Source organism: Carcharodon carcharias, chromosome 12 (assembly GCF_017639515.1).
Source record: "Carcharodon carcharias isolate sCarCar2 chromosome 12, sCarCar2.pri, whole genome shotgun sequence".
In the NCBI taxonomy this organism is placed as follows: domain Eukaryota; kingdom Metazoa; phylum Chordata; class Chondrichthyes; order Lamniformes; family Lamnidae; genus Carcharodon; species Carcharodon carcharias.
Window position 1 is genome coordinate 139,159,299 of NC_054478.1, and position 25,478 is coordinate 139,184,776.

The 25,478-nt window shown below is 44.3% G+C and overlaps 2 protein-coding genes across 6 annotated transcripts in view; one reads left to right on the plus strand and one right to left on the minus strand.

Moving 5' to 3' along the window:
- Positions 1–3,601, minus strand: part of ube2g2 (ubiquitin-conjugating enzyme E2G 2 (UBC7 homolog, yeast)) — a 44,753-nt gene extending 41,152 nt beyond the window's left edge. Inside the window, exon 1 of one of the 2 annotated variants that reach the window (XM_041200671.1) lies at positions 3,488–3,601. In XM_041200671.1, the coding sequence (XP_041056605.1) occupies positions 3,488–3,530 (43 nt within the window). In that variant the 5' untranslated portion in view covers positions 3,531–3,601. Of the gene's footprint in view, positions 1–3,266; positions 3,362–3,487 lie in introns of those variants that run through there. The other variant, XM_041200672.1, reaches the window with a different exon arrangement.
- A 120-nt stretch (positions 3,602–3,721) lies between these two features.
- Positions 3,722–25,478, plus strand: pofut2 (protein O-fucosyltransferase 2). 4 transcript variants are annotated; one of them, XM_041201252.1, is made up of 9 exons: positions 3,722–3,925; positions 4,892–5,142; positions 9,358–9,502; positions 12,041–12,151; positions 15,720–15,786; positions 16,632–16,757; positions 17,219–17,399; positions 22,114–22,237; positions 23,803–25,478. In XM_041201252.1, the coding sequence occupies exons 1-9, from the start codon at positions 3,780–3,782 to the stop codon at positions 23,954–23,956; spliced, it is 1,305 nt and encodes a 434-aa protein (XP_041057186.1). In that variant the 5' UTR covers positions 3,722–3,779; the 3' UTR covers positions 23,957–25,478. The 4 variants fall into 4 exon arrangements, with proteins under 4 accessions (XP_041057186.1, XP_041057187.1, XP_041057188.1 ...); XM_041201254.1 differs by having other exon boundaries at positions 3,782–4,092; XM_041201255.1 differs by lacking the exon at positions 3,722–3,925 and adding an exon at positions 4,233–4,412.

The window sequence follows — 25,478 nt, forward strand, 5'->3', positions numbered from 1 at the left end:
ACGAATATAAAAAAATTTCTGAAGGAACTGCACCCTCTGTGACACCCTGATCCATTCATCAATCACTTCAACACAAACACAGGAGATGCAACAACTGCCTTTTTTCCACCTTCATTCCCACCATCCTGCATGCCAAATCCAGTAATTCACTTGTATTTCTTTCAATTTAGAATGCTGTATTCAAAGCTCACGATACAGTCTCTGCTGCACTGGAGAGATCAAACAGATTGAGGGTGACTGCTTTGCTGAACACCTCCATTCAGTTCGCAAGAATGACCGTGAACTTCCAATCGCCTGTCATTCTAATTCTCCAGCCCACTCTGACTTTTCTGCCCTTGACCCTCGTACACTGTACCAATGAAGCTCAATATAAGCTCAAGGCACAGCACCTCATTTTTCAATTAGGCACTTTACAACCTTGGCTATATATCTAGTTTGACAATTTCACCTCATAAGCACTGCTCCGTTGTTTTCACCCAAACAGCAACTGTTGTAATGATTCTGCCATTCCCATTTACACCACTTTCAGTCACATCTTTCTTTTGTTACTTGTCCCATTAACACCTCTATTTGCCTTGCACCTTCATTCCCTGCAATTTAATCACGGGACATCACTCTGCAAATCAGCATCATCTGTCGAGAGGGAAACAGGAGTTAACATCTCTCAGGTCGATGACCTATTATCAGGACATCAACTTGAAGCATTAACTCCACTTTTTTCTCCACAGATGTTGTCTGAACTGCTGAGTACTTCCATCGTTCGGTTTTTATTTGATTGCTGCCATCTGCAGTATTTTGCTTTTATAGCACTAAAGCAGAGGTCATCTGGTCATGACCACATTGCTGCTTGTGGGAACTTGCTACATGCAAATTGTCTGCCTTGTTTTCTACACTATAACAAGGAGGCATTCAAAAGTATCTCATTGGCTTTGAGACACCCTGAGGTGCCATTTAAAATGCAAGCCTTTCTTGTTGGAAAGTCAGAAGTTTGGTTCATGCTTTGCATACAGAAACTAAATTCTATGCCAATATGCAAAGCAACCACACCCATCAATCTCACTTTAATTTGGGGTTTGTGATCATGATGATAATCAAACCTGGAATGTTCTCTGGCGTAAATTAGCAATTAGCAGTAAGATAAAAGCAAAATACTGCCCATGCTGGAAATCTGAAACAAAAATAAAAATACCTGGAAAAACTCAGGTTTCAAGTCCATATGACTCTTCATCAGAACTGTATTCCTCTCCACAGATGCTGTCAGACCTGCTGAGTTCTTCCAGCTATTTTTATTTTTGTTAGCATTTAGCAGGGTGTTAGCCTTGGGTCAACAGTAGCACTCCTACCTCTAGAGTCCATAAGACATAGGAGCAGAAATTAGGCCATTTGGCTCATCGAGTCTGCTCCGCTATTCAATCATGGCTGATAAGTTTCTCAACCCCATTCTCTCGCCTTCTCCCCGTAACCTTCAATCCCCTTACCAATCAAGAACCTATCTATCTCGGTCTTAAATAAACTCAATGACCTGGCCTCCACAGCCTTCTGTGGCAATGAATTCCATAGATTCACCACTCTCTGGCTAAAGAAGTTTCTCCTCATCTCTATTCTAAAAGGTCTTCCCTTTACTCCGAGGCAGTACCCTCGGGTCCTATGTCTCTCCTACTAATGGAAACATCTTCCCCACGTCCACTCTATCCAGACTTTTCAGTATTCTGTAAGTTTCAATCAGATCCCCCCTCATCCTTCTAAACTCCATTGAGTATAGACCCAGTGTCCTCAAACGTTCCTCATATGTTAAGCCTTTCATTCCTGGGATCATTCTCATGAACCTCCTCTGGACCCTCTCCAGGGCCAGCACATCATTCCTGAGATTCAGGGCCCAAAATTGCTCACAATATTCTAAATGTGGTCTTATAAAGTCTCAACAGCACATCCCTGCTTTTCTATTCTAGTCCTCTCGAAATAAATGCCAACATTGCATTTGCCTTCCTAACTATCAACTCAACCTGCAAGTTAACCTTAAGAGAATCCTGGACTAGGACTCCCAAATCAGTCTGCACTCGAGATTTTTGAATTCTCTCCCCATTTAGAAAATAATCTATGCCTCTATTCTTCCTACCAAAGTACATGACCTCACACTTCCCCACGCTGTATTCCATTGGCCACACCCAACATAGATTAGGAACCCACTGAAGGTCGAATTGAGGGGGACATTGGAGGATTTCCCCATCCCCCTCCTCAGAAGGGTGGCGACAAGGAGGCTCCCTCGGTCCAATTCAGGGGGCGAGGAGGCTCCCTCGGTCCAATTCAGGGGGCGAGGAGGCTCCCTCGGTCCAATTCAGGGGGCGAGGAGGCTCCCTCGGTCCAATTCAGGGGGCGAGGAGGCTCCCTCGGTCCAATTCAGGGGGCGAGGAGGCTCCCTCGGTCCAATTCAGGGGGCGAGGAGGCTCCCTCGGTCCAATTCAGGGGGCGAGGAGGCTCCCTCGGTCCAATTCAGGGGGCGAGGAGGCTCCCTCGGTCCAATTCAGGGGGCGAGGAGGCTCCCTCGGTCCAATTCAGGGGGCGAGGAGGCTCCCTCGGTCCAATTCAGGGGGCGAGGAGGCTCCCTCGGTCCAATTCAGGGGGCGAGGAGGCTCCCTCGGTCCAATTCAGGGGGCGAGGAGGCTCCCTCGGTCCAATTCAGGGGGCGAGGAGACTCCCTCGGTCCAATTCAGAGGGCGAGGAGACTCCCTCGGTCCAATTCAGAGGGCGAGGAGACTCCCTCGGTCCAATTCAGAGGGCGAGGAGACTCCCTCGGTCCAATTCAGAGGGCGAGGAGACTCCCTCGGTCCAATTCAGAGGGCGAGGAGACTCCCTCGGTCCAATTCAGAGGGCGAGGAGACTCCCTCGGTCCAATTCAGAGGGCGAGGAGACTCCCTCGGTCCAATTCAGAGGGCGAGGAGACTCCCTCGGTCCAATTCAGAGGGCGAGGAGACTCCCTCGGTCCAATTCAGAGGGCGAGGAGACTCCCTCGGTCCAATTCAGAGGGCGAGGAGACTCCCTCGGTCCAATTCAGAGGGCGAGGAGACTCCCTCGGTCCAATTCAGAGGGCGAGGAGACTCCCTCGGTCCAATTCAGGGGGCCAGGGAGACTCCCTCGGTCCAATTCAGGGGGCCAGGGAGACTCCCTCGGTCCAATTCAGAGGGTGAGGAGACTCCCTGTCCAAAATGCCTGCTTAGGGCAGTGGCTGCGATCCCCGCGCCTCGGGACTGAGCTCCGAGGTGGTTTACCTGGTTGAACCACCACCTTCGTCCGGGAACAGGGTCCCAATATCCTCCCGGCCGAGCCGCTGCTGCTGAGGCCTCTCTCTCTCTCTCTCTCTCCCCCGCCCCCCGGGGCCTGAGGTGGGGGTGAAGGCCCCACTCAAACCGCGGCCTCTCTGGTACGTCTCGTCCCCGGACTCACTTTCTTTGCCCGCCCGGCCGGCCGGTCCACCCTCATTCCCACTTACGCTTGTACTCGGCCATCAGCCGCTTCAGCGCCGTTCCTGCCATCGCCGCGACCGTTAACGACGCCGCAGATTGTGCAGTTGGGGGGTGGGGGGGGGGGGGGGGGAACGGGTTGTGGTAGGGGGGTCCGATTACACCGACACACCGCAGCTACTTCCGGCAGGGGACCGATTACACCGACACACCGCGGCCACTTCCGGCCGGGGGACCGATTACACCGACACACCGCAGCCACTTCCGGCTGGGGCCGGACGCTTTTTTTTCGGCGACGCCACGACCCCTGCTCCCGCCAACATGGCGGCCTGGATGCGTCTGTTCGCTTTCTTCTGCCTTCTCCTGGGCCTGGGGCCGCCTGGCGGGGCCCAAATGCCCGGTGACGGCGGCGCTTTCAGCCCCGGGCAGACGGGCGGCGATGGCGTCTCGGCGGCCCAACACCGCAGGTATCCCCGGTAATAATACTCCGCACGGGGACAATAATACTCCACAGCGGCAGTACTAATGGAGAGAAAAGACAATACTACTCCACGGCGACAGTAATAACGGAGGGAAAAGACAATACTCCGCAGGGGCAGTAATAACGGAGAGAAAAGACAATACTACTCCGCAGGTGCACTAATAACGGAGAGAAAAGAATAATACTCCACAGGGGCAGTAATAACGTATAGAAAAGACAATAATACTCCGCAGGGCAGTAATAACAGAGAAAAGACAATAATACTCTGCAGGGCAGTAATAACAAGATAGAAGAGGTAATAATACTCCACAGGGTCGTAATAATTGAGGGAAGAGGTAATAATACTCCACAGGGGTCGTAATAATGCTCCACAGGGGTTGTAATAATTGAAAGAAGAGGTAATGCTGCTGCACGTGGGCAGCAATAATGGAGCGAAGGGACAATTATACTCCACAGAGACCGTAATAATGGAGGTAAGGGACAATAATATTCCACAGGAACAGTAATAATGGGGGGAAGGGACAACTATACTCCACTGAGGCAGTAATAATGGAGAGAAGGGACAATAATATTCCACAGGAACAGCAATAATGGAGGGAAGGTGCAATAATAGCATAGAGGTTGGTAATAAGTGGATAAGGAGCACTAAGTACCAGGTGGGGTGCAACATAGATAAGATAATAGGTGAATTAAGCTATAATATATTAAAAGTTCAAAACGTGCATGCATTGCCTATCAGGTTTTTCCCATTATAAGGACCTATATCCATGTTTGAAATTAAAAACAACAAACCTGTCCCACCTTCCTATCATCTCTCAGTCACCTCCAACTCCACCCACCCCCACTCATTTTCAGGTAACGGAGAAATAAATCCTATATCAGGAATGCACTGCAGATGATAAAAAAGGACATAAAATGTAGCCTATCATGGGACTGTTCTCTGTCCCTTTAGGTATCTATTGTATGATGTGAATCCACCTGAGGGATTTAATCTTCGGCGGGATGTCTATCTCCGTATGGCATGCTTGACAAAGACACTGCTGAAAAGTGAAGATTGGGTGCTGGTTCTCCCTCCCTGGGGGCATCTCTACCACTGGCAGAGCAAAGGTCTTGAACAAGTTCGCATCCCCTGGTCTGCATTTTTTGACGTGCCAAGCCTGAATAAGAACATCCCCGTCATTGAATATGAACAGTTCATTGCAGGTACCTTTAACCTTAACCAGCCTAGGGAAATTCTGATTGCTTGCTAAGAATGGGACAAATGTAACCGATGAACAGGGAACGTAATCTCACTTTATTGAGAACTTCCAAATTAGTTTGGGGCTGTTTAATGTTTTATTCAGTACATAATTCCTTCATAGTTCCTTCCATGGTTTGGGTCATGGGTCAAAATATTTGTTTCTTTTCGAGGGCCCTTGTTGAGATTTTCTCGGTCTACTTTTTGTTTTTTTGGGGGCTCCCTTTTGGATTTCTTGGGCTCTATTTTTACTCATAGGTAATGTAGTCATGCAGTATCATCTGTATTTGTGTTTGAATTTTTTTTAGATCTTCTTTAGATAGCCAATGGGAATCGGGGGGGAAAACTCTCCGCTGGTTGGAGTCATACCTAGCACAAAGGAAGATGGTTGTGGTTGTTGGAGGTCAATCATCTCAGCTCCAGGACATCACTGCAGGAGTTCCTTAGGGTGGTGTCCTAGGCCCAACCATCTTCAACTGCTTTATCAATGACCTTCGCTTCATCATAAGGTCTGAATAGGGGATATTTGCTGATGATTGCACAATGTTCAGCACCATTTGTGACTCCTCTGATACTGGAGCAGTCCATGTCCAAATGCAGCAAGACCTGGACAATATCCAGGCTTGGGCTGACAAGTGGCAAGTAACATCCATGCCACACAAGTGTCGGGCAATGACCATCTCCAGCAAGAGAGAATCCAACTATCGCCCCTTGATGTTCAATGGCATTACCATCACTGCATCCCCCACTATCAACATTATGGGGGTTACCGTTGACCACAAACTGAACTGGACTAGCCATATAAATACTGTGGCTACATGAGCAGGTCAGAGGCTAAGAATCGTGCGATGAGCAACTCACCTCCTGACTCCCCAAAGCCTGTCCACCATCTACAAGGCACAAGTCAGGACTGTGATGAATACTCCCGATTTGCCTGGATGAGTGCGGCTTCCACAACGCTCAAGAAGCTGGACAGCATCCAGGACAAGGCAATCCGCTTGATCGGCACCACATCCACAAACATTCACTCCCTCCACCACCAACACACAGTAACAGCAGTGTGTACCATCTACAAGATGCACTGCAGGAATTCACCAAGGCTTCTTAGACAGCACCTTCCAAACCCACAACCACTACCATCTAGAAGGACAAGGGCAACAGATACATGGGAACACCACCACCTAGAAGTTCCCCTCCAAGTCACTCACCATCCTGACTTGGAAATATATCGCTGTTCCTTCACTGTCACTGGATCAAAATCCTGGAACTCCCTCCCTAACAGCATTGTGGGTGTACCTACACCACAGGGACTGCAGCGGTTCAAGAAGGCAGCTCACCACCACCTTCTCAAGGGCAATTAGGGATGGGCAATAAATGCTGGCCCAGCTAACGAAGCCCACATCCCGTGAATGAGTAAAAAAAAAATGTAGTACATATACCAAAGACTGTGTGGTGTGTGTGTATGTTATTTTTATACATAATTAAAGCTTCTTGAATCTGTTGAAACCCTCATTTATGCCTTTATTACCTCTAGGCTTAACTATTCCAACACACTCCTGACTGGTCTCCCACACCGGAGAGAGACTGGCATGGTGGTCATGTCACTGGACTAGTCATTCAGACTCCCAGGCTAATACCCTGGGGCAATGGGTTCAAACCCCACCTGGCAGCTGGTGGAATTTAATTCCAATTTTTAAGAACCTGGAATTAAAATCTAGTCTCAGTAGCTAATTTCCTTTCGGAAAGGAAATCTGCCGTCCTTACCTGGTCTGGCCTAAATGTGACCCCAGAGCCACAGCAATGTGGTTGACTTTTAACTGCCCTCTGAAATAGCCTAACAAGCCACTCAGTTCAAGGACAGTTAGGGATGGGCAACAAATGCCGGCCTTGCCAGCTACACCCACATCCTGTGAAAGAATAAAGCAAAAAGAACATTCTACCTTCCTTAATCTTGCGGTCATCCAAAATTTTGCTGCCCGTGTCTTAACTCGCATTCCCCCATCACCCATGTGATCGCTGACCTGCATTGGCTCCCAGTAAGTCTTGATATTAAAATTCTCACCCATGTTTTCAGATCCCTCCATGGCCTCACCCTACTTGAATCAGTTTTTTGTCCTTTCATTGCACCATTCAATACAATGCAAGCAGGTGGAATGGAAATTGGTGCAATGTGCTCCCCCCTCAACAATGAGGTGGGTAGTTTGGGCAGTACAGAGCTGTTGGAAGGAGGCTAGAAAGAAGTCCACAGCCACTTAGGTAGAAATTTTCAGATGCAGCCAGACCAAAAGAGATAAAATGTTGCTCCTCTCTAGTGGATAGGAAATCATGTGCCAAGGTCAGTTAATATGTCAGGAGCACATAAGTAGAATATTTAGCTAAAATTTTCTCTTGGTGCCCCCTTCATGTGCTAATTTACTGCGTCAAAGAGACATGACAAACTACTTTTCCTTTTGCAACATGCACAAACCTGATGTAGCACCCAATTTAAGATCACAAGGAAAGTGTGCACTATCTATTATGCATTTAATTGTAATCATTTCCTCTTTCAAAATGGATTGACACTTTCAAACTAAGTGAAGAAGCCCACACCATTCTCCTGTCCATGTCTCCAAACCTCACTCAAGAAGATTCCATGAAGATCACTGGTGGAGCAGTGGGTAAATGCATTGTGATCTGGCAGTAATTATGACTCCAAGCCTGCGCTGAATTAGTCAAAATCGATCGGGAATATCACAGTTCTGAAGAATAGTCATATTGAAATCGACGTTGACTCTGTTTCTCTCTCCCTAGATGCTGCCAGACCTGATAGGTTTTTCCAGCTTTTTCTGTTTTCATTTCAGATCTCCAATATCCACAGTATTTTGCTTTTATTTTAGTGTAGATCACAGTCCGTTTCTCTGTCACAAGGTAGGCAATGGCATAAAGAAAAAAAACATTCTTGGTTGCCACTCACAGTACTTTAAAGATAAGAGCCCCATTCGTAAGCAAGTTAGAACACATACACACAGCTCACGTTTTTCATGAAATAAACAACAATTTCGGTACATGTAAGTTATATTTTGCTGTAACTAAATTAACGTATAATCACCAATTTTCTGTCACCTTAATAAAATATTGAAAAGGGAAAAAAAGGGTCCATTTTAGGAATTTGGGAACAGAAGGATTTTTCATTCATTAAAAGGAGAAGTCCCAAATATTGCACTACCTCCAAGTCAATGGACATTCCTGTCTCATGAAACCACATGACAGGAACATGTATTTATAAAATCTAATCCCCTTTTGAAACATCAGAACCTTCCTTCACTGCTTCACAAAACAGACAGAATACCATCTGGAGAACACCAAGGTTTCTTCGACAGCACCTTCCAAACCTATGACCGCTACCATCTAGAAGGACAAGGGCAGCAGACAGATGGGAATACCACCACCTGGAAGTTCCCCTCCAAGCCACTCATCATCCTGACTTGGAAATATATCGCTGTTCCTTCACTGTCGCTGGGTCAAAATCCTGGAACTCCCTCCCTAACAGCACTGTGGGTGTACCTACATCCCATGGACCACAGCAGTTCAAGAAGGCAGCTCACCACCACCTTCTCAAGGGCAATTAGGGATGGGCAATAAATGCTGGCCTAACCAGCCAACACCCAAGTCCTGTGAATGAACGATAAGAAAAACCAAATTCCTACCTGATAATGGAATGCCAGCTGTTGCTAAATTTGCTGAGTTACCACTACCAGTGAACAAGATAGAACAAGGCTGATGGAAAAGAGTATCAATAAATAGTACTTTAAAAACCACCTTGGCCCTGGGTTCCAATGTGAAAATAGTTTGCCCCCGATCTCCCACCTTTGTTGCTCCTCCAATCACAGATTTTGTCTCTGCAAGAGCACTATGATCGGGAGATACAGAAACTCAGATTGGCGGAGCAGCATCTCTCAGATTCTCTCTCTCCTGTCATGCCTGTGCCAGCACTTTTAAACAGATGTCCTATTAGTCCTGTACACCTGCTCTTTCCCCAATTGCCCTGAAAATTTTTCCTTTTCAAGTACTGATCCATCTACCTTTTGAAAGTTGCTATTGAATCTGCTTCCACTGCCCTTTCAGGCTGTGCATTCCTGTTTCAATGATGCCTTGTTGGTTCTGATCTCCCTTTGCAATGTTTCTATCTGTTGCTCACTCAGAGTCTGGCGGTCCCTTCATACAGCAAATCTATGTTCTGCAAGGATATGCAGAAGGCTGGACAGAGGGCCACTGGGAAGAAAAGGTGGATGAACGGCTTTGCATCGAGGATCTCGCCTACAGGAACGACAGACAGGGATTTTACAGGTATTTGGAAGACTTGTTTGTGATTCATATTGAAATGCAATATAGCGTTCATTCTTTATTTCTTTCTTTGATATCAGCCAAGGCAGGAGTGTGATGTAACGTTGCAACCTTTGGGGTCTGTCTCATTTGTGTGGCAAGGCTTATTGAATCATAAAGCACAAAGCGGACAAGATGCCCATCGTGCCTGCGCCAGCTCTTTGAAAGAGAAATGAGTCCCTCTACGTTCCTCTTCCCCTGTAGCCCTGCAATTTTCTTCTAAGTATTTATCTAATTCCCTTTGAAATGTACAGAAAAACAAGCACGCATTAAAATGATGAGAGAAATAGATGCAGTTTGTGCCCATTCAGCTACTTTTTGGAGGAGCAGTGCATTACAAAGGCTCAGACCTGTCTTATCTCTTTTATAAAACACTTTATCTTGAATATTCCTTTCTGCAATTCTGGTGGATGGACAACTGGGAATGACTTTTATTTTTTCTCCCCCTTTGTCATCATGTTAACTTCAACTAAAAATCAAAGCAACTTCACGGGTCAGAGACCTGCTGTGCACTTCCAGCATTTTCTGTTTTTATTTCTGATTTCCAGCATCTGCAGTATTTTACTTTAGCAAACTAACGGATATTGATTGCAAGCCTGCACAAGTGACACACACAATTATTGAACTAATTGTGAGCAAGAGATTATGTTAATTAGTGGTGATTGTTTATCCCACTGTTGGAGGTGAGCTTTCATATATAATTTACTCCTCAAATAATAAGATCCTTCACTGAAAACCAGATTTAAGCACATGCACGTTAATAGTACATAAAATATACAGCTGAAAGGTAGTAATGGTAACCCGGCTCAAGGATGGTTGGCTGGGGATCCAAACATGTTATAGTTCTGATTGCTTACCATGCAACTAATTTTTATACATTTGTTTCACCTGATAATCAACACGCTTCTGCATTAATATAATATAATTATATTATAAAAATACAACTCCGTATAAGAAAAATGTTATTGGTTGAGAATGATTCAATTACATTTATTTTAATTGCTTAGTTTTCCCTTTTTCTTTCATCTTATCGATAGTTTTGCATATATAATTCCTATTTCATAAGTCTCTTTTTGATTCAGTGTCATTTCACACCAGTTTTCCTTTGCAGAACTCAGTTTATCCCCACAAGTATCGTCAACTGATCAAAGTTCTCTTAGATATATGAATCAGTACACACTGGTGGTTTCTTTTGACTAAGTTGACTGGAGTGACTAAACTTACGGTTGCTTTATGATCAGCCATGGGTCAATAGTTCAGTGATACTTTAAATTGACTTAACCTTCTCTGCTTAACAGACAAATGTTAAAGGTTAATATCATTGCGCTATCGAGAGAAATCAATAGCAGTGTAACATTAGCAGACTTCAGGACATCCTGATTAACCCTTACCTTACATTGCCTAGAATCCTGCAAGCAAGGCTATCACAGCTTGGCCTTGTCTTGAGATGGCTGAAGGCTGAGAAGACGTTCTGGGAAAGCAGCCTGGTCATTTTTAACCCCACGAGTATGACCAATACTTGGACATAGGTTGTTTAAAGATTTCCTGTATAAATGTATAAATTTTCCATCATGGTCACTGGTCCAAGTGATTTAATATTACAGAGAACCTCAAAAACTTCTTTTGGAACGAGCTGAGAATTGAAGTACAGATTTGTAACCTGCTGCATTTGCTCATTTGTCTGCTGACTTTGCTCAAAACATGGTTATTTTACAAACTCTCGGAAATGAAAGAGCATAAAGCTTCTGGCATTATGATCAGTGAGTTTATCAACGGTTAAAATATTTAGTCTGTATCCCAGACCTGTTCCCACCCAGATTGTTTCATGTATAAAGTCACTTCTCAGTTTGCAGGGAGTGTGGGTGTCTCAAAGTGTTTTACAGCCATTGAAGTACTTTTCAAATTATAATGTAGGAATTGTGACAGCCAGTTTGCACACAGCAATGTCCCACAAACAGCAGTGTGATAATAATCACATAATCTGCCTTTGGACAGATGACGGATTGTCCCATATGACGAACCTTTTTCTGTGTGTGCCCAGATTTCAGAGGCACCAAGAAACATTAAACCAAGCCCCTGTCCATCCTTAGGTGGATGCAAATGATCCCACGGCCCTATTTTGATGAAGTGCAGGGGAATTCTCCCTCGTGACCTGACCAGTAGTTATCCCTCAAGCAACATCAATAAAGCAGATTATTTGGTCCTTATCACATTGCTGCTCCATGGAGCTTGCTGTGTGTAAATTGGCTGATATGATTCCTACATTTCGACAGTGACTGTACTTCAAAATAAATTTCTTGGTTTAAAGTGTTTTGGATTGTCATGAAAGGTGCCATAGAAATGCAAGCCTTTCTTCCTCAGGCGTATAATGCACAGCCTGTTACTTCAAAGCAACTTGTGCCGACAAGAAGGCCAGCAGCTATGAAACCTGAGGAAGTAAATGAGTTTGTGATGTTAAATTGTGCCACTAACCTCAATTTGCATCTGTTTCTGTTCTGACAGGGGTTGGTTTTGGGGCTATGATGAGACGAGAGGCCTCAGTGTTGCCTGCGTGTCTGTGCAGGGCTCAGCTTCTATCATGGTGCCAGTTCTTCTGAAAAACACCACAGCACAGTGAGTGAGTGACCACGACTGAGAGACTGTAAAATATATTTATTTTGACATTTCTTGGGTGGATCGGTCAATTTTTAAAAAAAAACCCTCGATGCTTATTTCATACCAGTGCAAGAAAACTCTTTTAAAAAGTAGAAGAGATCAGTGTCCATCTGACCAGACTGAAGGGACACTTGAGTGTTGGTTAAGTATCAAGGAATGTGCATGTCCAGCACTGTGTCAGACCTCTGCTTCTTCTGGTAAAACTCTTGCCCTTATGACTTTCTATGTGAGGATCTGGTAAAGAAAGACAAAATACCTGCGTTTCTTTGGCGCTTTTCAAAACCTCGGAATGTCCCAAAGTGCTTCACAGCCAATGAAGTCCTTTGCAGTCTATTCACTGCTGTAATGTAGGAAACTTGGGAGCTCATGGGAGCATAGCAAGATCTCACAAGCAGCAATGAGGCAATGGGAATTAATAAGGGTGGAAAGGTGATGGGGATTATTGTTGATGAAGCCAGAAGGAGGAGCTCAAAGGCAGATGAAGGAATTGGGCTGATGAGAGCTGGGTAGTCACCATGCGTGCAGATACCCCATCGTAGTTACACCTGGTGACAATTTTTTTTAAAGTACTGAGAAAACCCCTGTCAGAGGAATCTTGTTGAGGAACACAAGAAATAGGAGTAAGCCAACCAGCCCTTCGATTCAACAAGAGCGTGGCTGATTTGATTGTGACCTTAACTGCATAACCTCCCCATAACCTGTCCCCCCATAACCCTTGACACCCTAATAGATCAAAAATCTGTCTAACTCATTCTTGAATGTACTTAATATTCAATATATTCCACTGCTCACTGCGGGGCGGGGGGGAGATTTCCACAGATTAACAACCCCGAGAGAAGGAATTCCTCCTCATTTCTGTCTTAAATGGGATTCCCCTTATTTTGAATCTGTGGCCCCTAGATTCCCCCACAAGAGGGAAACATCCTCTCAGTACCTACCCTATCAAGCCTCCTCAGAATCTTAGATGCTTCAATAAGATCACCTCACATTCTCCTAAACTCCAGTGAGTATTGGCCTAACCTGCTCAACCTTTCCTCATCAGAGAACGCCTTCATCCAAGGAATCAGCCTATTGAACCTTCTCTGAACTTCCTCCTATGCAAGTATATCCCTCCTTAAGTAAGGAGACCAAAGCTGTGCGCAGTACTCTAGGTGCATACGTGCAACATTTTGTATTTACACTGTCTCTTCGGTTCCTTCATGAAATATATTTGTAAGTTAGCAGGAAATATCCCCAAAACCCAAATCCATCTGTATTGTCAGACAAAACCAAAAAACACTAGAAGAGCACCTCTTACATATGCCATCAACTTCAAGTCTTTGATTTTGAAAATGTTTTCAAATGCTTTGGACAAAAACTGATGTGGCAGTACTGCCCAAAACGGATAGCACATGTCCCACTTCCCAGAAGGAGACACCTCCAGCAACCATAATGGCATTGCAGTTTGCAATCTGTCTGCTCATCGTCACAACTCCCTGAAGATTTGGAAGTGTGGGTGAGCAAAGAGGGAGCATGTTGTGACTCAATCTGGTATTTTCCTGCAATGGAAGCAGGTTGGGAATGTGGGGAATTTTCCTTTAAGGAGCAGAGGATGTTGTGAGGTGGCAATACCCTTTATCCAAGTCACAAATGATGTCCTTTTATCTGCAGTGTAAATGCTGGCATTAATCTGTTTCTCTGCTGTAGATTCTATGTAACCCAAATTGACTGTGACCATCGTGCACTATCCCTCTTCATCTTTCTTAAACTGTCTGTAACCTTTCACATGGTTGACCACACCATCTTTATCCAACACCTCTTTTGCATTTGAAAAGAGGATGCTGGAAATCAAAACAGAAAATGCAGGAAAAAACGCAGCAGGTCAGGCAGCATCTTGCCCAGCTGTTTAGGAGCTGGTTCAGTTTACAGTCTATCCCGTTGCGGCCAAAAAATCTCCTTGCAATGGCTTTTCTTCCCACTCCTGCACCATTATCTCCAGAGTGCGCCAAGGATCTATCCTTGGTCCCATATTTCTCATCTCCATGCTGTCCCTCAGCAACATCACCCAAAACCACAATGTCAGGTTCCACATGTGCGCTGATCATGCCCTCACCTACCTCACCTTTACCTGCTGTGATTTGTGGCAGTGCTTGTGTCAGATCCAGTATTGGAGGAGTGGAAATTTCCCCCATGTAAAATCAGAACTGATAGGTTCTGTGTTTTTACAACTGTTGCAGATGTAAACACAAGATTTTTAGGTAGATAGATGTTTATGATAATTCCTTTCCTAAAGTATCTTTTAGCAGTTTGCGGGGCACGGTGCAATATTAACAGTTTCATCAGTCTCCAAGCCTAACCAACTGTTACCACCTCTTAACTTTGGCTGCATCCATTTGCCTGCCATCATCTCCTTTGACTTCAAGTGGAGTTTCAACATGTCTTCCATTGCTACATTTTTAAAAAAAATTGTTTATGGGCGTCACTGGCAAGGCCAGCATTTATTGTCCATCCATAATTGCCCTTGAACTGAGTGATTTGCTAGGCCATTTCAGAGGGCATTTCAGAGTCAGCCACGTTGCTGTGGATCTGGAGTCACATATGGACCAGACCAAGTAAGGATGGCAGATTTCCTTCCCTTAAGGATACGAGTGTACCAGATGTGTTTTTACAAAAATCTGGTAGTTTCATGATCATTATTAAGGAGACTAGCATTTTATTCCAGATTTATCAATTGAATTTAAACTCCCTGTTTATCATTTGAATTTAAACAACTGAACTTGAGTCTTTGGAGCATTAATCCAGGCATCTGGATTATCAGTCCAGTAATATTACCACTATGTTGCTGTCGCCAGTAATAATATCTGCCACCAGGGAATTTAATTTCTTCTTTCTGTTGCAGCACACAGCACTTTAGCACTCTTTAAAGCATTCCCTCCTCAAGACACAATACTATTCCAGTGTCTGGGCACTGCACAGGGAAAGGTTTGTTGTGTGGGACAATCACCTTACGTTTAACCTCAGCCTCCATCTGTTTCGATTTCTTACTTGTCTCCCATTTTATCAGCATTACTGTTGTCATCATTCTTCTGAATTCCTTGTGGTTCTTTTGAATGTACTGTTTCTCTCATTTTCTCCTTCACTGTATTAAAATTAGAATGCCCGATGCAATTTCTCACTGTAACTCATTCTTTCTCTAGCCTTCAATATTTTCTTCTACAAACCTCAGTTTTGAGGCCACCTGATTATTATTTCCTGATCTAACTTGCTGTGTGCAAATTGGCTGTCACAATTCCTACATCAGTGTTGACTACAATTCAACAATATTACATTGGCTCTAAAACACTTTGGGATGTCCTGAGGTTGAGAACGGTGCTATATAAATGAAAATTCATCCTTCTGGTTCTTTAAATGCTGTGTTGGGTTTGGCCTGATGTACCGGCATATGATGTAGGGTGAGCTGGATATCCAGAATTGGTCATCAAAGCATTTTATTACATGTTTCATGTTATAAGGCTGCTTCCTGACCAGATAATTGATTATGTTCCAGGTCTATAATGTTAGACAGAGCAGAAAACCTCCTTCATGACCATTATGCAGACAAAAGTTACTGGGATGTGAGTATTGTATTGCTGTAATTTGGGGATTTAAGCACTACAATCAAAAAAAGGAAGACTTTTTCTACAATCATAGAGTTAAAAAACCTTCCTCCTCACCTACCTTCTGTCTCACCTATTACTTAACACTTGTTAAATTATGCAGAAACGGTCAAATTCAACCATACAATTGCGATTACAATCTCCTATAGCCCTTCCAAAATCTCTGTGTTTCTCCAATTCTGGCCTCTTGAGCATCCCTGATTTCTTTTCCGGCGCCATTGGTGATCGTGTCTTCAGCCGACGGGCTCTAAGCTCTGGAATCTTCTCCCTTAACCTCCCTTCACCTTTAAGGCGCTCCTTAAAACCTACCTCCACCTGCCCTAATATCTCATCCTGTGTCTTAACATTAAATTTTGTTTGATAGCACCTCCAGTAAAGTGTCTCGATGTTTACAATGTTCCTGGCACTAGGTAAATGCAAAATATTGATGCTGTTGCTATATGGTTCCCTCAAGCCTGTGGCCAGTGGTTCATCCTCCCATGATCCTTGGGACATTTGCAGATTACACCTCAAATCTCCACATTATTTTGTGGTCCTTCTTTTTGCACTCAGGAATCCAGCAGCAGCAGTTTGACATGTTTTATCTTTTAAACTTGTTAATAATTACATCTGTTTGGCTCAGCGGTCAATTATGCCAGATTGCTGTTTGTGGGATCTTGCCGTGCATGCATTGGCTGCCGAGTTTCCTATGTTACAACAGTGATCCCACTTCCAAAGTACTTCATTGGCTGTCCTGGGACGTCCTGAGATTGTGAAAGATGCTGAACAAATGCAAGTTCTTTCTTCCTCCCTGCTCCTCACAGGCTCGGAGAAGCATGGTGTTCGCGAAACATTTACGTATTGTCGGGGATGAATTCAGGGCAACGTACCTCAATTCTACGGATGAGCTAGACAAGACTGTTTACGATGAGGATTGGACAAGGATGAAGGTGAGCTGCAACAGACAAACTGCCTCACTTGAGTTAAGGTTGTATTAGAAGGCACAGAAATGTAGAACTGAGTTTACAATATGTTTGAACAGTATCGTTTCATCTTTGGGATCAATAGGATGCACAACTTCAGGTTTCCCTATTCCAAGAAGAAGCTGGTGCCCTGGCCATTATTTATCCCTTAACCAATACCTAAAAACAAAATATTCAAGTTATTTATCCTGTTTGTGGGAGCTTGCTGTGCATGCATTGGCTGCATTACAACAGTGACCATCCTTAAAAAGTATTTACTTGGCATAAATGTGTTGTGGGACATGGTGAAAGGCGGTGCATGAACACAAATCTTTTTCAGAGCAGTGCAATTATGATCCAGAGATTTAAAAAAACCTTATGTCATTATGAGCGCTGGAACATGCAGCACCATAACTAACCCTGAGTTTCTGAATCCCCTTTTGTTGCAGGTGAAGTTGGGCACGGCCAGGGGAGGTCCATACTTGGGCGTGCACCTGAGGAGAAAGGACTTTATTTGGGGCCACAGGAAGGATGTACCCAGCATTAAGGGAACTGCCAAGAAGATTCACAGCCTCATGAAAGAGCTGAAATTGGACAAAGTGTTTGTGGCGACAGACACCAATGAAGACGGTAATAATCCTGGTGTGGTCTGGTTACCACTGGTTGGGCGTTCCTGATCATTGATTCTCCAGCCTGCAGGTGCTGAGCACCAACAGTGATGGTGCCAAGGTCAAGGAGATGCCATTTTTCCTCACCTCATTCCCTTGCACTCATTCTGTGCACCCTTCTCATTTCTGTTTAAATTCACCCAGCACAATGAAGCAATTACCCATTAGTCCACATGGCGATTGGATAGAGATTTAATCCTGCCAAATTATCAATCTCAGTTTCATGGGCTGATGTTTTTCTTGGAACAGGAGGGGGCCATTCTGCCCCTTATACCTGTTCTACCATTCAGTTAGATCATGGCTAATGTGTATCTTTACTCCATTTCCCCACCTCGGTTCCATATCCCTTGCTACACTTGCTCAGCCAAAGGCTATCAATCTCAATTTTGAAAGTTTCACACTGACCTAGTTTAGTGCTTCCTGACATCACCCCTGAACAGCCGCGATCTAATTTTAAACTTATGCTTGCTCCCTTGTTCTGGACTGTTCCCATCAAAGAAAATAATTTCTCACTATCTAGTCCTTTAATTATCTTAAAACCCCTCAATCAGATCACCCCATAATCTCCTAGACTGAAGGGAAGCCTAGTCCATGCAACCTGTTCTGGTAATTTAACCCTTTTTCAACCCCTTTATCATTGGGTGAATCTTTGCTACACCAACTCCAAGGCCAATGAGGTGAGGTGCCCAAAATTTAACACAGCACTTAAGATGGAGTTTGACCGGAGTTTTATATAACTGGAACAGAAGCTTCCACTGTTTCGTATTCTAGTCCCTCAAGGGAAGGGCAAACGTTCCATTACCCTTTATTTTTCTGGTACACTGCTAACTTTGTGTTTTCTATACCTGGACCCCTAAACCTTTTTAAAAAAAAATACAGCTGGGAGGACAGGGTGAGAGTCCCAGCGGGAATCAGAGCTTTGAAAAAAACCAGTGCGAGGACAGGGCAAGAAGTCATTAACATCTTATTGTGTTTACTTAAACTCCAATTTCGGTGCAGTAAATAAATAATTTGAGGCATGGCAGTGCTGCTGATACCGGTTGAGTGCACATCCTGTATCATGTGGGGACTCCAGGACGCTACCCATGTCCTGGACGACTACATGTGCGGAAAGTGCCACCAAATGGAAAAACTCGAGCACCGCATCTTGGAACTTGAGGAGCAGCTGGTGTCACTGAGGAGCAGTCGTGAGGATGAGAGCTACATGGATACAACGTTTCAGAGGGTAGTCAGCCCGCAGCTTAAGAAAGAGCAGGCAGGGAGGGATTAAGTGGCTTTCAGAAAGAAAGGCAAGGCAGGTAGTACAGCAGACCCCTAAGTATATCCCACTTTCTAACAGGTACTCCATTCTGAGTACCAATGGGGGAAGTGATCCTCTGAATAGAGCAGCGAGAGTCATGATCAGAGAACCATGGCTGGTTCAGCTGTGCAGGGAGGACAGACAAAAGACAGGAGAACAACAGTGGTAGGGGATTTTATAGTTAGAGGAACAGACAGGTGCTTCTGTGGTTGCAGACGTGATTCCAAAATGATTTGTTGCCTCCCTGGTGCATGGGTATCACCAAGTGGCTTCAGAGCATTCTGGAAGGTGAAGGTGCACAGCCAGAAGTTAAAGTTCACATGCGTACCAACGATATAGGTAGAAAAAGCGATGAGGTCCTGCAGGCTGAGTTCAGGGAGTTAGGAAAGAGATTAGCAAGCAGGACCTCAAAGGTAATAATCTCCAGATTATCTCCAAGGCCACGTGCTAGTGAGTATGGAAATAGGAAAATACACCAGATGAATGCATGATTGGAGAGATGGTGTAGGAGGAAGGGTTTCAGATTTTTGGGGCATTGGGACCAGTTCTGGGGAAGGTGGGATCTGTACAAGCCGGAGGGTCTACACCTGAATAGGACCGGGACGAAGGTCCTTGCAGGGAGATTCGCTGGTGGTGTTGGGGAAAGTTTAAACTAGATTGACAGGGGGATGGGAACCTGAGGACAGATTCAGATAGGACAAATTCAGAACAGGGAGCGGGAGCCGGAAAATTAGTGGGTGACTCTAAAACACAGAAGAAGCACAGGTTAAAAGGTTTACAGCACAGGAATTTGGCAATGTTAAAAGGTATTTATTTAAATGCAAGGAGCGTAGCAAACAAAGCTGAGGAGCTGAGGGCACAGATAGACACATGGCATCATTGCTATAATCAAAACTTGGCTTAAAGAGGGGAAAAGATGGCAGCTCAACATCCCTGGATGTTTTCAGGCAGGATAGAGAGGGGGCTAAAAAAAGGGGGCTGTAGCATTATTGGTTAAAAAATCAAATACAGCTGTGAAGAGGGATGTTGTAGTAAATGGATCATCAAATGAGGCCAGATGGGTTGAGCTCAGGAATAAAAAAGTGGGCAGCCACATTCCCAGGAGCGTACCATAGACCCCCCCAAATAATGAGAGGGAGATAGAAGACCAAATATGCAGGTAAATTACTGAGTGCAAAAGCAATAAGGCAGTATTGGTTGGGGCCTTCAACCACCTTAATATCAACTGGGACACGAACAGTGTAATAGGCACAGAGGGCACAAAATTCTTGAACTGCATTCAGGAGAACTTTCTTAGCCAGCACGTAACAAGCCCAACGAGAGGGAGTACAATTCTAGATTTAGTCTTAGGAAATGAGCAAGTGTGTGAAGTAGCTGTGGGTGACCATTTTGGAGATAGTGACCATCATACAGTTAGATTTAGTATAATTATGGGAAAAGATAAAACTAGAACAGGAGGAAAAGTTCTAAATTGGGGAAAGACATATTTTACGATGCTCGGGGGGGATCTGGTGAAAGTGGACTGCTTACAGCTGCTTGAAGGGACATCAGTGATAGACCAGTGGGAGGCCTTCAATAGCAAGATTCTACAGGCACAGTGTAGACATGTCGCCACAAAGAAAAAGGGCAACACTGCAAGTCTAGAGCCCCCGGTTATTTAGAATTATACAAGGTAAGATAAACAGAAGAAGAAAGGTTATGACAGTCATAAACAACTTAAAACAATAGAAAGCCTAGAGGAGCATAGAAAGTGCAGGAGTGAAGTAAAAAAGGTAATTAAGAAGGCAAAGAAAAAAATATTGGCTGGTAAAATCAAAGAAAACCCAAATATGTTTTACCAGTACATTAAGAGCAAGAGAATAACTAAGGAAAGAGAAGGGCCTATCAGAGATGTACATGGTAACTTGTGCGCTGATGCTGAAGATGTAGGCAGGGCTCTCAGTGAGTACTTTGTCTCTGTCTTCACTAAGGAGAGGGATGATGCAGATATTCTGATTAAAGAGGAGGAGTGTGAAATATTAGACACAATAAGCATAGTGAGAGAGGAAGTACTGGAGGGACTGGCATCCTTGAAGGTGGATAAATCACCAGGGTCAGATGGATTGTATCCCAGGCTGTTAAAGGAAGCGAGGGAGGAATCAGCAGGTGCTCTGAGGATCAGTTTCCAATCCTCACAAGATGCAGACGAGGTACCAGACGATTGGAGGTCTGCAAACATTGTACCATTATTTAAGGGTGCAAGGGATAGACCAAATAATTATAGGCTGGTCAGTCTGACTTCAGTGGTGGGCAAATTATTAGAATCAATTCTGAGATGCAGGATAAATTGTCACTTAGAAAGGAACGGATTAATCAGAGATAGTGTGGTTTTGTTAGGACAGAAAGACAAAGGGAGTGTTAATGGTAGTGGCAAGGGCCTTCTATCCAGCTTCAACTGCTCCACACCCCCCCTTAAACAATATAAATTTAATCACATTTCTACTTCTCTTTAGCTCTGAAGAAGAGTTATATGGACTCGAAACGTTAACTCTGTTTCTTACTCCACAGATGCTGTCAGACTTGCTGAGTTTTTCCAGCACTTTGTTTTTATTTTGGATAGGCTGGGGTTTTCCTTGGAACTGAAGAAGCTGAGGGGTAACCTGATTGAGGTGTACAAGACTACGAGGGGCCTGGATAGAATAGACAGGGATGCCTTGTTTCCCCTAGCAGAGAGGTCAATTATTAGGGGACACAGATTTAAGGTGATCGGTAGAAGAATTAGAGGGGTCATGAGAAAAAACTCCTTCACCAGAGGGGGTGGGTGTTTGGAATTCTCTGCCTGGATTAATGGTGGAGGCAGAAACCCTCAACTCATTTAAAAAGCACCTGGATCTGCACCTGAAGTGCTGTAACCTGCAAGGCTACGGACCGGGTGCTGGAAGGTGGGATTAGAACGGACAGCTAGATTTATAAAATGTTCTTTTTTGGCCAGTGCAGACACGATGGACTGAATGGCCTCTTTCTGTCCTGTAACTTTTCTATAGTGTTTTACACCTCTTGCTGGCCTTTCAGAGCAGCAGTGGTGAAGGTTAAGGCAAAGAGCAGATGCTAATGATCAAAGGGAGTATTTGTTATTTCTGTGCCGGGCCGGGGTTTGGTGGAATTGAAGCTGAAACTCCCATTCACAACTCCTGTACATTTTTCTTTATAAGGGAGCAACCAGCTCAAAATACATTAATTGGAATGCAGATAGAGTTTGTTAGTTGCAAAGCCTTTGTAAAGATAAAGACAGTGTAAAATGTAAGGAAATTAATATTGTCTTATGTTGGTGTGCGTTCTGTTTCTCCCATTCCACTGGAATTGGCTATGACCACGTTTAACTTCTTTATCCTTTTAGAGCTGATGGAGCTGAAAAGCCTTCTCCCAAAGATGATACGATTTGAACCGACCCAGGAGGAGCTACGACTATACAAAGACGGGGGCATCGCAATTATTGACCAGTGGATCTGTGCTCATGCCAGGTAGAGGCAAGGGGCTGAGACACTTGCTATCTAACGGGAAAACTGCCAAATCGGCACAAGTCAGGCTGGGCTCTGCCTGCTCTGACTGGCTCAGCATCACGTCTGCCATCAGGGAAACTCTGGGGACTAAATAAAGACAGAACTTCATTTAAACAGGGTATTTCACATCCTCTGCATGTCTCAAAGCATTTCACAGCCAATGAAGTACTTGTGAAGTGCAGTCATTGGCGTAATGTCAGAAAAACACATCAGCCTGTTTCCACAGAGTAAGCTCCTACAAACAGCAGTGGGATAAATAACCAAATAAGCCGATTGAGGGATAACTATTGGCCTGGACGCTACTTAGAGCTCTCCTCTCTTTTTTTAATAAGATCTTTTCCTTCAAACTAAGAGGGAAAACAGAGCCTTGGTTTAACATCTCAGCTGAAAGACGGCACCTCCGACAGTGCTGCACTCCTCAGTACTGCACTAGGAGCGTCAGTCAGGATTTTTGTGCTCAAGTCTCTGGGGTGGACCTTAAACCCACAATCTTCTGATGCAGAGGAAAGAGTGCTTGCTACCCATTAAGCCACAGATTAATTTTTCTGTGTGTTTTTCACAGTTTTCTGCAGTGGTTTTACTTGTTCCTGAATAAGCCGCGCTGATTCTTAAATATTTTATTTGAATTCTCCAAGTGTAATTGCACATGAGAATGGCACATTCAGTGCATCTTCATCTCTACTGTAGGGGAGAAAAAACATTTCTACGGGCATGTCCTGATTAGAGGGAAACCCCAATCCATGTATATATAGGGTGAATTAGGGAAACTACCAGTCCGTTGGGCATTACATAATGGTGCCTCGATGATAGAGGGGTTTTGGAGCGTAGGTGGGGGAAGATGACTGATGCAGTGGACTCTACGATAAAGGAAAACAACATAAGACCTCCTGGCTTCAAAAATCTCTCACTCGTAGATCCTTCCCTGAAATGGTAAAATCTTTTCATCCGTGCATTGCCGCTGTGAAGTCCCGTCAGAATCATACTTCACCGAGTGTATACACAGGCTGCTCAGCCTGTGACATCTGCCTGCCCGCCAGCATCAGGCCCTGGGGCTTGATATCACAGCCAAGGGTTTCATATATCTTTTAGGCTTCAGAAAGGAGACAAGGAAAATGAATGTGCTGAGAAAGAGGGACAATGTGTAAACATGTGACAGAGCAGTGAAGGAAACCCAAGTAAAAGAAAATCACTGCCATTGTAATTCATTATAAAGTACTTGCTATAGAATCTTACAGCCCATTTAGCCCACTTGTGTCTGTGTTGGCTCTTTGAATAAGCTATCTGATTGGTCCGATACTCCTGCAGTTTATTTCCTTCCCAAATATTTACTGAGATTCCTTTTGAATGTTACTGGAGAATCTGTTTCCACTGCCCTTTCAGGCAGTGAATTCCACAGTGTGACAACTAGCTGCGCAAGCAGATTTCTCCTTACCTGCTCTCTGGTTCTTTTCTCAGTTACTTTAAATCTGCATGCTCTGGTTTGCTAAATACAGTGCCACATAATTAATCCTTTGCTTTTCCTGAAGGTACTTCATCGGAACATCAGTGTCAACATTTTCATTCCGTATCCACGAAGAACGGGAGATTCTCGGCTTCGAACCCAAAACCACTTACAACAGGTTCTGTGGTGATGAAGAGAAGGAGTGCGAGCAGCCCACACACTGGAAGATTGTGTACTGAACGGGATGGGTGCACAGTGTCACAGCAATAAGTCCGCCGTGAAGTGATCGGAGCTACCATACACAGTTTTGGACGGACATCATTCTTTACAGGAGGTCTTGTCTACAATTCAACCAATTGTTTGAAACTATATTTTCCTTTTTGGCCCCATCAGAATACACCATCGTCATGCTGCTCTCTGTTGCTGAGGAATCAAGTGTCTCAAAGGCAAACATTCCCAGAAGGGGCTTATGTTAGATAGGGATTGTGAGGTGGTTTGCCCTTGCTGGTGGACAGGCAAACAGTAGATTATTTCCAAAGTAGCAGCACTTTTCCCCCCTTTCTCCCACTGGAAATTGGGAGCGTTCAGTGGGGTGTAGTGAAGCTCAACAGAACTTGTTCCATTAAAAGGGTAAGACGAGGAAATTCAGCATAGGTGCAAGAAGCAGCTTCATGTCTCCTCTCTTGTCCTCCTTCTGTAAGGCAGCTCCCAGGAATGATTATACAAACAGGAGAACGTTACTGCCAGGCAACATGTTCCTCTGCCAGTTCCATATCCTTCCTGTGGCAAAGCCCTAGTGCAGCACTGATGAACTCAATTACAACCTTTAGGCTTTAAAGATACAAAGGACATGTTTTACAAATGTCAGCTTACCTATACAGTATTAAGATCAGAGACACTACCTGCTAAGTGCAGTTGCTGATTTAATCTGGTTGACGGTGCCTGCAGTGGCCAATGAAACTGACCCCCAAGTGCCCGCTCTGAGTTCACCAGAGCCTGCCATTCTCTTTGTGCCTGATAAAGGAAAGAGTTTGAGCTTTGGTTACCATTCCCAATCCCGATAGATGTCATTCATTGAGTTTTAAACACCAATGTCTGAGCATTAGATTACATTTTCTTGGGCCCAAGTTCATTAGAATTTTCATTGTTCAGTTTTGCATTGTTTGTGATTCTCGGGCATTCATGTAGAGAACTATTCCCCAACAAAAATTCATCTCTGGCGCATTCCAAAACAGGTTCAATCCTTTGTCTCTCCAGTTTCCCTTTAAGCCAAGTATGACCTACGAACACCATGTTTGAGGTAATATTCTGAATTAAGAGGGTGAAGACTGACTGGGCCAGGAGCCTGATTCACACAGCCTTGACCACAGAGGGAAGGTGACCTTGGTACAGTTGCATTAAAACCACAGAAACACCTGCCTACTTTGGCACTGACCATCTCCCAGAAAGGAGTGGTAACTCTGAACTGCTGAAATCTATTTAACAGAACCTGCCTGGCCTGTTAGAAATTGTCAAACACTAAGTATTTTATACTTTCATTGTATAAATCATGGGATATTATACACCACTTTATATTGTAGAGTATAATATTTACAGTGCTTTATTATTTGGAGTTTTATTTTAGATGGATTCTACTCATTTGTAGGAGGCAATGTTTTGCTGTTGCTGGCTACCCTTGAGCTGATTGTGATTGTATTTAATGGAAAGCATTGTTGAGGCAGGTGTGTGTTTAAAAAAAAATAAAAACACTATTGAAATGCA